We start from the raw sequence: 14386 nt of genomic DNA, 5'->3' as shown, positions 1-14386 counted from the left end.
GAGGAGGATGGAAGTTGTTCCTCAGCCTCTGGAAAAGCTGGAGGTGCCACCAAAGGCATCCAAGGGGATTTTTGGGATGGAAATCCCAAAATCTCCCATCCCATTCCAACCCCTGCCAGGGCCAGGGACACCTTCCCTATCCCAGGTGTCTCCAAGAGGGAAACTTGGATTTTGAAACCAGTTAAACCAGTTACAGGGAGGTGCCTTCCCATGCCAAAGTATTCCAAAGCAACATCCAAAGTATTTCAGAGGATTCATGGTGGGTCCCAAGGAACAAAATAATCACCGTGGTTTTGAAGGAAATGTTGATTTTATTAGGCAATAAATAGAATAAATAGGGAATATCATAAATAAGTCATGGGCTAGAATGGAATATCATCATAAATAAGTCAGTGAATAGAATGGAATATCATAAATAAATCCAGGAATGTCATCATAAATAAATCAAAGAATAGAAGGGAATATCATCATAATGAAGGAATATCATCATAAATAAATCAGGGATTATAATCATAAATAAATCAGGGAATGTCATCATAAATAATGAAATAGAGTGGAATCTCAAATCAAGGAATATCATCATAAATAAATCAGGGTATATAATCATAAATAAATCTAGGAATATCATCATAAATTGGAAGAGAATGGAATATCATCATAAATTAAGGAATATCATAAATCATGAAATAGAATGGAATCTCTAATCAAGGAATATCGTCATAAATCAGGGAACAGAATGGAATGTCATCCCAAATAAATAAATTAGGGAACAGAATGGAATATCATCCCAAATAAATAAATTAGGGAACAGAATGGAATATCATCCCAAATAACTCATGGAATAGCATGTCCTGAGCTGGAGGGGATCCCCAAGAAAAGGAACTGCCATACACAGCTCTCAGTTCCTGAGGAATCAGCAGAGTAAATCGGGATAAATCAGAGTCAGGAACATTTTGGTGCTCAGACACAGCTCAGATCCCAAAACCCCGGGAATTCAACATGGCTTAAATTAATGATTTTTGTTTTAGCTGGATGAAGTGTTGGGAAGTTGTTGATTCCCTGGGAAGAGGAGGAGGAGGATGGAAGTTGTTCCTCAGCCTCTGGAAAAGCTGGAGGTGCCACCAAAGGCATCCAAGGGGTTTTTTGGGATGGAAATCCCAAAATCTCCCATCCCATTCCAAGCCCTTCCGTGGGCATTCCGCGGGGTGCTCAGTGGGTGTTCCCCCGGGGTCAGGGGGAGCTGAGGAAGCTCAGCACCCTGCAGATGGTGACGCTGCGGACGCGCAGAGCCTGCAGGACCCCGCAGAGCCGCAGCCGCTCCGGGAACGGCGCCCGTCCCGGGGATCCCAATCCCGATGATCCCACTGATGCCAATCCTGATGATCCCACTGATCCCAATCCCAACGATCCCAATGATCCCAATCCCAACGATCCCGATGCCGATGATGCCGATGATCCCAATCCCAACGATCCCAATCCCGATGATCCCAACGATCCTGATGCCGATGATCCCAATCCCGATGATCCCGGCGATCCCAGCGGCGCCTCCGGAACCCGCCCGGTGCTGCTGCCCAGGGCCTGCACGGATTTAGGAAACAGCTTAAACCCAAAAACTCCTGGGATTTTCACCCCCTCAGGGATGAGCGGCAAGAGTGGGACGTAAGGATGGGTCAAGGGATGGTTAAATTATCATTAATAGGGAAAAATTTGGGATATTTAATTTATGGTGGATAGAGTGAGGGAAGAATTTGGGATATTTTAATTTCTCATGAGGGGACATTTAATATTTGGGATATTTAATATTTGGGATATGTAATTTGTCATAAATAGAGTAAGGGAAAAATTTCGGATATTAAAATTATCAACAATAGACTGAGGGAAAAATTGGGGTATTTAATTTGTCATAAATAGATTGAGGGAAAAATTTGTGTGGTTTGATTTATCATTAATAGGGAAAAATTTGGGATATTTATCATTAATATAGTGAGAGAAAAATTTGGCCTATTTAATTTATGGTGAGTAGGCTGAGGGAAGAATTTGGGATATTTAATTTGTCATAAATAGACTGAGGGGAAAATTTGGGATATTTAAATTATCATTAATAAACTGAGGGGAAATTTGGGATATTTAAATTATCATTAATAGACTGAGGGAAAAATTGGGATGTTTAAATTATTTGGGATAGAGTGAGGAAAGATTTTGGGATATTTAATTGTGAATAGAGTGAGAGAAAAAATTGTGATCATTTATCATTAATAGAGAAAAATTTGGGATATTTAATTTGTAATTAACAGGGTACATTTGGGAGTATTTAATGGTGTCAAGAATAGACTGAGAATGAAAATTGAAATATTTCATTTATCATGAATAGGGAAATTTTGGAAATATTTAATTATTGCATTAGTAGGGTAAAAATTTGAAATAATTATATCATTGATAAGGCAAGTTTTCAAATATTTCATGATAGCATTAAAAGATTCAGGATAAAATTTGAAATATTTAATGATAGCATTGATAGGGTGCATTTTGAAATATTTCTTTTACCCTGAATAGAGTGAGGGTCAAATTGGAAATGTTGAATTGATCATTAACAAGGTAAATTTTGAAATATTTCACAATTGCATTAATAGACTGCGGAAAAATTTTGAAATATTGAATCTTATCATTAATAAGGTAAAATTTCAAATATTTCATGATTGCATTTATAGACTGAGCCTAAAATTGGATTTATCAACATTTAATCCATCCCGTGTCACACCTGCTGCACCAGGTCTGTTAGATTTCAATATCTGGAGGAGAAATTGAGGTTTTCCTCCCCAATTTCCTGAATTTTGGGGTCGGTGGGGGCAGGAATCCTCACCTCCATCATCCCATCGAGAGCTGCCAGCAGCTGGGGGTCGGGCAGGGTCCTCAGCTGGGCCCTGTAGGCTCTCACGTCCTCAGAGATGCCCTGCAGGCATTTTCCCTGGGGAAAGAAATAGAATTGCCAGGAAATAAATAGAATTCCCAGGAAATGTGGGAACCTGCTGCTCCTTTAAACACACAACGAGCAAAAGAAGGAGATTGTTTTTGGGAAATTTCTATTTACCTCATCCAAAGTTGATTTTTCCAGGGTTGGGCAATTTCCAGGCTGAAAGTTGAACAAGAATTGTGATTTAATGGGAGTGTGGATGATATGTTCCATGAAGCCATGAGGTAAAATTTAAGTTTGATCTGTAATTTCTCCGTGTCTTACCCCTGGCTCCTCAGCTGTGCAGGCTCTGAGGGTGTTCATGTGGTTCTCAGTGATGTCCTGCAGATCCACCTCCTCAAGGGTGCACTCAAATCCCAGGCTGTTGGATTCCTGGGTGAAAAGGGAATCAAAAAGGGTCCTTTTTATTAAAGGGTCCTTTTACTATAAAAGCTTCACGAGGCAATTTCTATGTTTTTATACATTTATCTGTAAATAGACACAGTTTGATACACAGATACAATTTCATGTATCTGTGCTCAGCTGGACCCCAGGAATGAGGCTCTGTGAGGTTAAATATGAAATACAGGAAATAGTTTGGGGACCATCACTGACGTCCTGGGGCCACCACTGACGTCCTGGGGACTGTCACTGACATCCTGGGGACATCCCTGCCGACCTCCACCACTGACATCCTGGGGGCATCCCTGCCGACCTGGGTACCAAAACTGCTCCAGAATTTCAGTTTTGGTGTCATCACTGTCCCATCCCTGCCTTCCTGGGTGTCACCACTGTCCCATCTCTGCTGTCTTGGGTGTCACCACTGTCCCATCCCTGCTGTTCTGGGTGTCACCAATGTCCCATCCCTGCCCTCCTGTGTCACCACTGTCCCATCCCTGTCCTCCTGGGACCATCCCTGCCGACCTGGGGACCAAAACTGCTGCAGCATTTCCAGTTTTGGTGTCACCACAGTCCCATCCCTGTCCTCCTGGGTTCTCAGCAGCCCCAGCTGGTGCCTGGGGACCATCCCTGCCCTCCTGGGGACCACAGTCACCCATCCCTGCCTGCCTTGGTGCCATCCTCACCCTCCTGGGTGCCACCACTGGCCCCTCACCAGCCCTTGGGTACCTTCACTACCTCTCTGGGTACCACCCCTGCCCCATCCCTGCCCTCCTGGGACCACCATTGCTCCATCCCTGCTTTTCTGGGTACCACCATTGCCCCATCCCTGCCTGGTTTGGTGCCACCCCTGCCCCATCCCTGCCGGGTTTGGTATCACCCCTACCCCATCCCCAGCCTCCTGGGTGCCACCCCTGCCCCATCCCTGCCTGCCTTGGTGCCATCGTCACCCTCCTGGGTGCCACCACTGGCCCCTCACCGGTCTTTGGGTACCTTCACTACCTCTCTGGGTACCACCCCTACCCCATCCCTGCCCTCCTGGGACCACCATTGCTCCATCCCTGCTTTTCTGGGTACCACCACTGCCCCATCCCTGCCTGCCTTGGTGCCATCCCCACCCTCCTGGGTACCACCACTGCCCCATCCCATATCCCTCCTGGGTACCACCACTGCTCCATCCCTGCCTGGTTCGATGCCACCCCTGCCCCATCCCTGCCGGGTTTGGTATCACCCCTGCCCCATCCCTGCCCTCCTGGGTACCACCCCTGCCCCATCCCGTATCCCTCCTGGGTGCCACCCCTGCCCCATCCCACATCCCTCCGGTCCCGTCCCGTTCCCCGCTCACCTTCAGCCGCAGCGGGGCGGCGTTGGCGGCTTGCAGCAGCTCCCGGGAGCGGTTGAGGCGCTGGGCGGGCGGCTGGCAGTGCCCGGCCGGGGTGGGCAGTGCCCGCGCCGGGGGCAGCAGCAGCAGCAGCAGCAGCAGCCCCAGCCCCAGCAGCGCCCGGCCGCGGCCGCCAGGCAGCGCTGCCCGCCCGCTCCCGGTGCCGCTCCCGGTGCCGCTCCCGGTGCCGCTCCCGGTGCCGCTCCCGGTGCTCCCGGCGCTGCTCGCGGCTCTCCCGGTGCCGTTCCCGCCCCGCTCCATGGCGCTGCGCCGGTGCCCAGCGGGCACAGCCCTTATAGAGCAGCAGCGGGGTTTCCCCCGCGCCGGGCGCGCTCATCCCGAGAGCGGCGGGGCCGGGAATCCCGCACGGGCCGGAGCTCGTCCGCGGGCTCTGCACAGAGGGCTTCCCGAAAGGCGGGGATGGGGTTGGCACGTGGATGAACTTCCACGGAATCACAGCGTCGTGGGATGGGTCGGGCTGGAAGGGACCCTAAGGACCCTCTCATTCCAGCGGCGGGGATTCCGCTGTGCCAGCCTGGCCCTGGGCACTGCAGGACCCAGGGGATCCCAGCCGCTCTGAGAATCCATCCCAGGGCCTGTCCTCCCTCCCAGCCAGGAATTCCTTCCCAAAATCCCACCTAAACCTCCTCGTCTCACAGTTTGAAGCCGTTCCCTCTCTGTTCTGTCACTCCATCCCTTGGAAATCATCTCCAGCTTTCCCATTTCCATCCTTTATCCTGCTTTCCTCTCCAGGGAAAAGTGACAGGACAAGAGGAAACAGCCTCAGGTTTCACCAGAGGAGCTCGTGTTGGATATCAGGGAATATTCCTTCATGGAAAGGGCTGGAAGGGGCTGCCCAGGGCAGTGCCCATCCCCGGAGGGATTTAAAGCCCTGGGGAGGTGGCACTTGGGGACAGGGCTCAGGGTGGCCTTGGCAGGGCTGGGGATGGCTGGACTGAATGAACTTTGAGATATTTTCCAGCCTAAACCATTCCATGATTCTCTGATTCTCCAATGACAAACTCTCACTAGTGAACGTTTGTGAAAACCTGCCTGAATGTTTGATTTTGCAGAAATATTTGGATAAATCAACAAATATTTCAATTTCATGGCCATTCTCAGCTGCCCCAAAAGGCTGCAGAAAACTTTTCTGTGCTTGGGACTGCCATGAAGTCACTGGGATTTTTGCTGTCAAACTGGAAGGGAGCAGGATGAATCAAGAGTTTTATATTGCATTTTCAGGTTCTTTGTATTTTCACTGTTTCCTATAAGAAGCCTGTGGCGTGTCCTGAGACTTCTTTTAGCCCCACTAGCAGCAGTGCCTCATTTTCCAATTTCTCTCTGTGTTTTCCACTCCTGCCCCCTCACTTCGCCGTGGGCTGTGGTTTCCAGCTCGTGGAGGAGCCGCGGCTTCCGAGAGCCAAAAGCGAAAGAGAATTTTGGGATGTGCAGCGGGGCTGTTCCTGAAAGGTTTTGGCTTTCCAGGTTTCTCAGTCCCTGCTCCCAGCAGGACACGAGGTTTCCCAGCAGGGTCAGGGCTGGGCTGGGATTTGGGTTTATTTGGGATGTGTCCTGATGATATCCCACAGATCTCTCCTGGGATCCTTGCTGGGATCCCTGGCAGTGCCCAGGCCGGGCTGGATGGGTTTGGAACACCCTGGGACAGTGGGAGCTGTCCCTGCCGTGGCAGAATGGGATTTAAGGTCCTTCCAACCCAAACCATTCCAGGATTTCAGTTCTGGTGAGTGGAAATTTTTTTCCCAAGGGAAGAAGAAATCCATCTTCTCCTCCTTCACCTCAAAGCACCCTCTGCTTGACCTGGCTTAGCCTGAATGAAAAATCCTGATAATTAATATTTATATTAATCACATTAGAGCAAAAGGATGTGTTTTATACATTATAATCTATTTAAATAAGAATTATTCCTTGAGCAAGTGCAGTCCCAGAGGAATGGGAAGCAACGCTGAAATGGAATGGGAATAATTAATGATCTGTGATGCTCCTTTGTGTTTATTTCATGGAATCATAAAATCGTGGCATTTTTTAGGTTGAAAGGGACATTAAAGCTCACCCAGTTCCAGCTTCCACTGTCCCAGGTTATTTGAAGCCCCAGTGTCCAGCCTGGCCTTGGGCACTGCCAGGGATCCAGGGGCAGCCACAGCTGCTCTGGGCACCCTGTGCCAGGGCCTGCCCAATATAATATAATATAATAAATATAATAAATATAATAAATACAGTAAATTTAATACATATAGTACATGTAATGTGGATAATATAGATAATATAGAAAATAGAGCTATATGGACAATATAGATAACAAATATCACATCTATTATATAGATATAATTTATAACTTTATATATTTTTATATGTATAATATATAACTATTAAATTAGACAAGTGTTAGCAGCTCTATGATTTTTCAACGAGAAAATATGATTCCACTGCCTGTATTTCAAACAGAAATTCCTTTTGTTGGAATTATCCTCCAGAGAAAAGTAAGGACTGTTCTGGGTCTCTGTAAATTTAGATTTGATCTAATGCAGTCAAAATTCGGGGAATCCCTGCTCCGGGCTCTGCCCTCACCCAGATCAATACCCAAAAATCCTGCTTGAGGCAGAAAGGGAAAGCACAGATCAGAAAGAAACCCGGTGAGAAAAGCCCCAAAGCCCCTGGGCTCAGTTTGGTTTTGAGGCCTGGGGAGTTGAGAGATGAGAAATGGGATCAGCTCCAGCCTCGCTCTGCTGAAAAAGCGGGAGGTTCCTGGAAATGTCCTGCCTCTCCTTTCAGTCTCGCCTTCTCTCCCTCCAATGAACAGAAATTGAGTTTTTGGCTTCGTTTTGGCCAAGGCACCAAAGGTTTCCAGGTAAGAGTGGTGGGCATCACCCTTGCCTTGAGGGAAATGAGGTGTAGGGATGTTTCCTGCCAGCTGTGGGGGGCTGCTTCTCCTGGAAGTTAAAGTTAGATGGATAGTCCTCAGGAGCAGGCTCCAAACCCTTTGGGAAGGTCCTGGAGTCGCTCGTGCCATCCTCAGTGGGAAGGGTTTGGTTGTTTGTAGGGCAGCCCTATTGCCTGGCACTGGAAATGGCAATAATTTTACAGCTCTGATTAAGCAAGAATTACAGAGAAATAGAAATTAAAGCTGCAGGGTGATTCAGTCCCACCCAGGCTGACAGGCAGCTGGAGACAGAGGTCACTGCTCCATTAAAAAATGAGAAAATATCTCATGGAATGGGATTTCTGGATGCAATAAATAAAAGGGGTCTGATCCTATTTGCCACTCACAGAACTTGTGGAATATTGAATCATTTATTTGCCTCTGGATCATTTTTTGGGAAGATCCAATGTCAGCTTTATCACCAGAAGAGCCTCACTGACAGAAGCTGTTCCTGATTTGGGTTGGGAACTGATGGCTCCGGGGAGCCATAGGGGAAAAAAGGTTCAGGAGAAACTTTCCTGGTGTTTTTGTGGCTGTTGGTTCTGATTCCTCATGGAATTCCCTGAAATTCCTAATCCCAAACCTCTGCTCTTGCTGGTATTTCATCAGGGGCTGGTTAAATGTTGTTTCTGGAGCTTTCTTGGGGTGCTGGGACCTCTAAAATCCTGGCTCAGTCTCCTGCATCTCTTGGCTCTTTTTTTTTTCCAGTTGCCACCAGAATTCTTGAGATTTCCCCACGATCCTTGCTGGTTCCTGGCTCCTGGATTCCTGGCAGTTCTCCAGGGGAAGGGATTCATCCTGGGAAAGGGGTGAAGCCACCCCTGGGTCAGGGCTGGGATTCCCTAAAAAGCCCCCAGGGTGCTTTTGGGGCAGGGAATTTCTCCCACTGATTTGGGAGGAGCAGAGATCGGGGAGGGGAGGCCCCAGCCTGGAGAGATTTTGGATTCCCAGAGAAATTGAGGATTCCCTGTCCCTGGAAGTGTGCAAGGCCAGGCTGGACAGGGCTTGGAGCACCCTGGGATAGGGGAAGGTGGAACTGGCTGATTTTCGAGGTCCATTCCACCCCAAAACCCCAAACCATTCCATGATTTAATGATTCTGTGGAATAAACACGGAGGAACACCACAGCTGTGCCCACAGATTCAGGATTATTCCCATTCCCTGCCCATGGAACTGGGGTTTAAGGTCCTTTCCCAACCCATTCCAGGATTTTATGGCTCCCTGTGGGTCCATCAGCCCTGTGGGGTTTGTTTTAAATTTCCACAGAATTAAGAGGAATAAAAACCTCCAGGAAGCACCAGCAGGGAGAGCTGCATGCCCCTGGAAATTTGGGAATCCTGTGAGCTCATGCTCCCGGGGCCTGGCCCAAAGCTGAGGGTGAGCAAGGAGGGATGCCAGCTGTGCCCGTGGTTTCGTGGCACTTTCGGGGAGCTCTTTCTCTCTCACTTTCAGTTTTCACCCTTGACAGAATTTCTCAGCTCTGGGTGCTTTTTCTGCTCCTCATCCCCCCCGTCACCTCCTGGCTGGGGGTGCTGCAGCAGGGATGGGAAAAGCAGGAATTTTGTCCTTGTTGGGGTCACATTTGCTCTTTCACCTCACGCTGGCTTTGCAGGTGGAGAAAAGAAAGAAATCCGATCTTGGATGAGCAGGAGCTGGTCAGGGAGATTTTTTCCAGCATTTCCTTGATGTACCCTCATTTCCCAAGTGCCATTAATGATGGAATCCTCCAAGCTGTGCCAGGCCAGCAGCTGAGGAAGCCCAGGAGATGCAGAGCTCAGAGCCTGGGGCCACCTGGGAGCTCTGGGGTGACCAACGGGCACGGAATTCCCTGGGATCCTGTCCCAGGGCCGTGGGCTTGGCAGGAGTGACCCCCGGGAATGCTGTGCCCCGGATTTCACTGCTCCTCCTGCATGCTGGGCACTCTCCTGGCAGGAATTCACCCTGCAGGGCCAAAGGTTGTGGTTTTGCTGTGCCGTGGTGAGGAGAAAAAGGGAATGAGTGCAATTAGGGATGGGAGGAGCTGAGCTAAAGCAGGTTAGAGCTGCCAGAGTTCTGTGGGGAAGCTGGGGAAGGGACCTTTAGTCCTTCCCACTAAAACAAGGAGAACAGGAAAGCCACAGGGGGAATGGATTCCCTCTGCCAGCTGGGAATTTGGGAGGAAATCCTTCCCTGGGAGGGTGAGGAGGGGCTGGCGTGGAATCCCAGAGCAGCTGGGGCTGCCCCTGGATCCCTGGCAGTGCCCAAGGCCAGGCTGGACACTGGGGCTGGAGCACCTGGGACAGAGGGAGGTGTCCCTGCCATGGGAACGAGGTGACATTTCCCTTCCAACCCAAACCATTCCTGATTTGGGGATGATTCCTGATTTGGGGATGATTCCTGGGGCTGGGGAGGGCTCCCAGCTCTGCTCTGGGTGACGTGGCCCCACAGGAATACCCTGGTTTATCCCATGCCAGGACGTGGGTGACATCCAGGGCTCCCCCTCCTCCCAGGGGCAGCTGCTGCCCGTGCAGGACTGGCAGAGCCCGGGAGATCCCTCCTGCCCTGTGGCTTCTGTGGCAAAAATAAACCCTGCATTTGATGCAAATGCTGCAGAAAATGAAAGGGTTTCACTCAAACCCCGTGAGCTGGGCACGGGGAGCTGCAGAGCTCAGGGCATTTCCCCAGCTGGAGCTGGCTGCGAGCAGAAACAAACCAGAAACACACCAAACACAAACATGCAACACAAAGAAACCCCAGCCTGGAGGGGAAATCCCTTTTTGCCGTATCCAGACGTGCCTCCCATCCAGCTGTGGGGCTTCGTGGCAATCCCAAACCATTCCAGGTGGGCTGAGCTGCTGGGAGCAGCCTGGAAAGGGCTGCCCAGCCCTGGTGCCATCTCCCATCCCAAACTGTCCCTGGCCATGCACACAGGGCTGAGTCCCCTCCCCTCATTCCAGTTTTTTCCTATCTTTAAGATTGAAAAGAATTTTCAATCTTAATTTTCAATCAAAAATTTTTTCTGTCTTTAAAATTTTCTATCTTTAAAATTTTTTTCTATAGTTATTATTGGGATTGAAGGTATCTGAGATTGTGTTTAGCCTCAGGTGTTCATTATTTTCATTTATGTTTCAGTCTTACAGGTAGTGAGTTCTGTAGCTCTTCACCAACAAGGTACAAAATGGTTAACAATCTTTTGTTATAAGGTTTTTTAAGGTTAAACTATCTAATTAAGAAATGATACTTAAATTGGTTTTATTTTTAACTTAATAACTAATCATTTAAAGTCCACAATGCAGATTTTTCTGTTTAATTACAAAATACTACTCAAACTTATGAAGAAGAAGGGAGAAGAAGGTGAAGAAGAAGGACTGATTTCTGGTTTAAAACTTTTATTTTGTTTTATATAGATTATTATATTCTAAAACTTTAAACTTGAAATTTTCTACTTTGTAACATTACACACTTTTAATTAACTACACACTTGTAATTCTAGTGTTATCATTCCGTTTTGGGATCCTTCTCCACAGCCTCAGGTCAGTGCAGTTCTCTCCTGGGGGTCGGAGTCTGTCAGCACAGAAAGTCTGAAATTCCCAGCATCCAGAGCTCCAGCAATGGGGATCCCTTCCCCACTCCCAAAAATCCATCTTTGTGTGGTTTGGGGGTGCAGAGCCACGTGCCAGCTCTGGTTCTTGCCCTGGGTCACTCCCTGTGGTTATTCCAGCAGAATTCCCTCAGCACCCAGAGGGACTCTCCCAGACTGGTGTCTGGGTGTCAGCCCTTTGTCCATGGTGGAACACGGAGCCAGGGAGAGCCAGAGCAGGGTTTTCTCCTGGAAAAACCCAATTCCCCCAGGACAGGAGAGGAACACCAGCGGTGGGTGAGTGGGATAACAAATTCTCTCCAGCCAGCCAAAGGCACTTAGCAGGGGATGGAATTCCAGCCTTTCCAGGCTGCCCCATCCCACTGCTGTGGGATTCCCCAGTTCCACCTGGGAAAATTCCTTCTGCCACAGCCCTGCCTGGAAGCACAGGAGGGCAGAGGAGAGATGAGCTGAGCTGAGCTGAGCTGCCTGGAACAGCCCCAGAGATCCATGCAGAACTGCAATTCCCGTTTTTCAGACAGATGAGGATGCTTCACTCTCTATTTAAGGTGCGTTTCTTCCCCAGAAATGCTTCCCTTGGGAGGCTGTGCCCACCATCACCCTGGTGCCTGGGCTTTGCTCCCAGCCCTCCGTGGCAATTTCTCCATCAGCAATCCCAGCCTGGCATCAAACTCCAAAATCCATGCAGCAGGATGGGCTAGGATGGGTCAGAACCTGTGGCACCACCAAAAACTGGGATAAATTCTTTTCCATCCACCCTTATTTTTTGTCTTCTCCACAGCCAAGAGACTTTAAATTACATTTTCCCAGGGAAGGAGCTGATCTGAGGGAAGAGGGAAGGGCTGATCCCACAGAGGGACTGGAAAAGCAGATTTGAGCCAGTTTGATCCCATTTGAATTGGAAAGGTCCCTGTGCTGTGGGCACACAGATGTCCCTGCTCACCCCTGGAGCAGCAGAGGAGGAAGAGAGCCCTGCACTTGAGGCTTTCCTTTGGTTTATGGGAAGAGGGAAGAGAAACTGCCCGGGGGGAGGCGTGGGATGTGCGGGGAAGCGGGAGGGACGTCAGCTCCAGCCCAGGGAGCTCCCCGGCCTGGAGGGGCTTTGCTTTGGAGAGGGAAAATCTGGGAGCTGTGCACCCTCCCTGGCAGGGGGTGAGGCTCAGGGATGGCCTGGAATGGGCTGGGGACAGGGGACACACGCAGGGAATGTCCCCCACCCCGAAGTGTCCCATCCGAGCTGCCTTTGCTGTCAGTGCTGCTCGTCTGGAGGGTGAAAAAGAAGAGTGAAAAGCCATGTGTGTGGTTTTGAGGGGATTATGGAATGTTTTGTGTTGGGAGGGACATTAAAATCATCCATCCTGCCCATGGCAGGGACACCTTCCTCTGTCCAGCCTGGCCTTGGGCACTCCCAGGGATGGGACAGCCACAGCTTCTCCTCTTTTCCACGCTCCCAGCCCATGGTGGTGCCTCTGTGTCCGGGCAGAGGCTGCTCAGCACACCCAGGAGCTGCTGGAGAGGAGGAGCCTAAAAAAGGGCAGAAAATCCCAAAAAGGGGGACCCAAACCACAGGGCTTCCCTGCCAGGAAGCAGCTGCCTCATAAAGCTCATCCCAGTTCCCAGGGGTGGAGGAATTCCCATCAGCAGGACCTTGCCTCAGGCAGGAGGAGCATTTGGGGCTTGTTCTTTATTTAATGCAGCATTTCAGGCTCTCCAGGCACAGGTGGGTTTAGAGTGGGACTTAAAAATATTAAGGGATGTTGTGGATTGAGACCAGCTGGGAAACAATTCCCAGCCTGGCATCCTGTGGGAGAGAGTTTATGCTTTTTGGGAATCAAAAATCCACCTGCAGGAGGCTCCAAGTGGGACCAACAACCAGGAGCAAAATACAAAACCAGAAACCACGCCAGCTCCTTGTGTTTCAGAAATATCCTTTAATCCATCAATTGCAGCACTGCCAGCACCCACAGCACCCCTCGGAGCCAAGGAGAGCCAGAGCAGGATTTTCTCCTGGAAAAACCCAATTCCCCCAGGACAGGAGGGGAAAACTTGGTGGGTGAGTGGGATAACAAATTCTCTCCAGCCAGCCAAAGGCACTTAGCAGGGGATGGGATTCCAGCCTTTCCAGGCTGCCCCATCCCTGGAGGGTGCCAGGGGAGCTGTGGGATTCCCCAGGAGCACCCTGGGGCTTCCTTGCTTTATTTTGGTATTTTTTCCCTTAAAGCTGAGAGCAAACTTTGTGTATTTGGGGTTTTTCATGCTTTAAGTGCAGCAGGGAAAGCAGCACCCCAATATTTCTCTCTATTTTCTGCATGGATTTAAAAATAAGGAAGAAAAAGGGTTGACTTTTTCCTGGGCTGCAGGGGAGAGCTCCTAATCCTTCCAATTGCTAAATTCTTATGAAATTAATCCATCCCTGCTCCCTAAATTAAACCAACGCCCATCCCAGCCCCCAAACCCCTCTGAGGGCTTCTTCCAACCTTGCCCTTTCTGCAAAAAAAAAAGGGGGAAAAAAGTCATTTTCCAAAAGAAAAAAGTGCTTTAATAAAAGCCATTCCTGGCAGGGGATGAAATTTTAATGCAGCTGAGGCCTTTTGCAAACACCCTGAATAAGTCATCAGGCAGGGCCTTGGCTGGGATGGATTTGCCCCCAAGGAAATGAGAATTAAAAGGTAAAAAGCTGCTGGGAGCACCAGGCTGGGACTTAGGAAGGGTTGACTGGGTTCTTCCAGCTTTAAATCCAATAAAAGAGGGATGGAGACAAATTTATTTTGTCCCAGTGTCCCCTCTCCTACAGTCAGCCTCCCCTGCGGGCAGAGTGAGGATTTCCATATTTAATCAGTTTAATTAGCTGCCCATTTTTTAACATAGATTATTCTTTTTATTTCTGAATGTCATTGAACTGTTCAGCCCAGACAATGAAATATAAAAAGCCCACCTGGGGTGTGTGTCTGCTGCTTCCAACCATCACAAATTCAGGGCTCAGTGCTACAGAAGAATCCATGTGAAGCAGAATTAGGAACTTATAAATAAATAACTCTACAAAACCCCTCTCTCCTCGCAGTTCCGTGTGATCAGCAAGGCAAAAAAAAGGTTTTTTTTATACATTTAGTTGGAGGATCCACCAGCAAATCCACCCCC

The 14386-nt window shown here is 49.2% G+C and overlaps 1 protein-coding gene across 1 annotated transcript; it reads right to left on the bottom strand.

Annotated features, from left to right (window-relative positions):
• Positions 1–344: 344 nt before the first annotated feature.
• On the bottom strand, positions 345–14256 carry LOC135278535 (period circadian protein-like). Its single transcript, XM_064385093.1, has 5 exons — positions 4695–14256; positions 3236–3343; positions 3089–3130; positions 2861–2965; positions 345–1578 (listed from the first exon to the last, which is right to left on the bottom strand). The coding sequence occupies exons 1-5, from the start codon at positions 4989–4991 to the stop codon at positions 1231–1233; spliced, it is 900 nt and encodes a 299-aa protein (XP_064241163.1). The 5' UTR covers positions 4992–14256; the 3' UTR covers positions 345–1230.
• Positions 14257–14386: the final 130 nt, after the last annotated feature.

This window comes from Passer domesticus, chromosome 11 (assembly GCF_036417665.1).
Source record: "Passer domesticus isolate bPasDom1 chromosome 11, bPasDom1.hap1, whole genome shotgun sequence".
Lineage (NCBI taxonomy): Eukaryota > Metazoa > Chordata > Aves > Passeriformes > Passeridae > Passer > Passer domesticus.
Note: the sequence above shows the minus strand (reverse complement) of the source record. Positions and strands in the feature narration are given on the sequence as shown.

Coding starts and splice junctions, on each gene's coding strand:
- LOC135278535 (XM_064385093.1), bottom strand. CDS start 4,991: ATGGAGCGGGGCGGGAACGGCACCGGGAGAGCCGCGAGCAGCGCCGGG. Junction 3,131..3,235: donor GCACAGCTGAGGAGCCAGGG/GTAAGACACGGA, acceptor TTCAACTTTCAG/CCTGGAAATTGCCCAACCCT. Junction 1,579..2,860: donor CTCTCGATGGGATGATGGAG/GTGAGGATTCCT, acceptor AAATCCGTGCAG/GCCCTGGGCAGCAGCACCGG.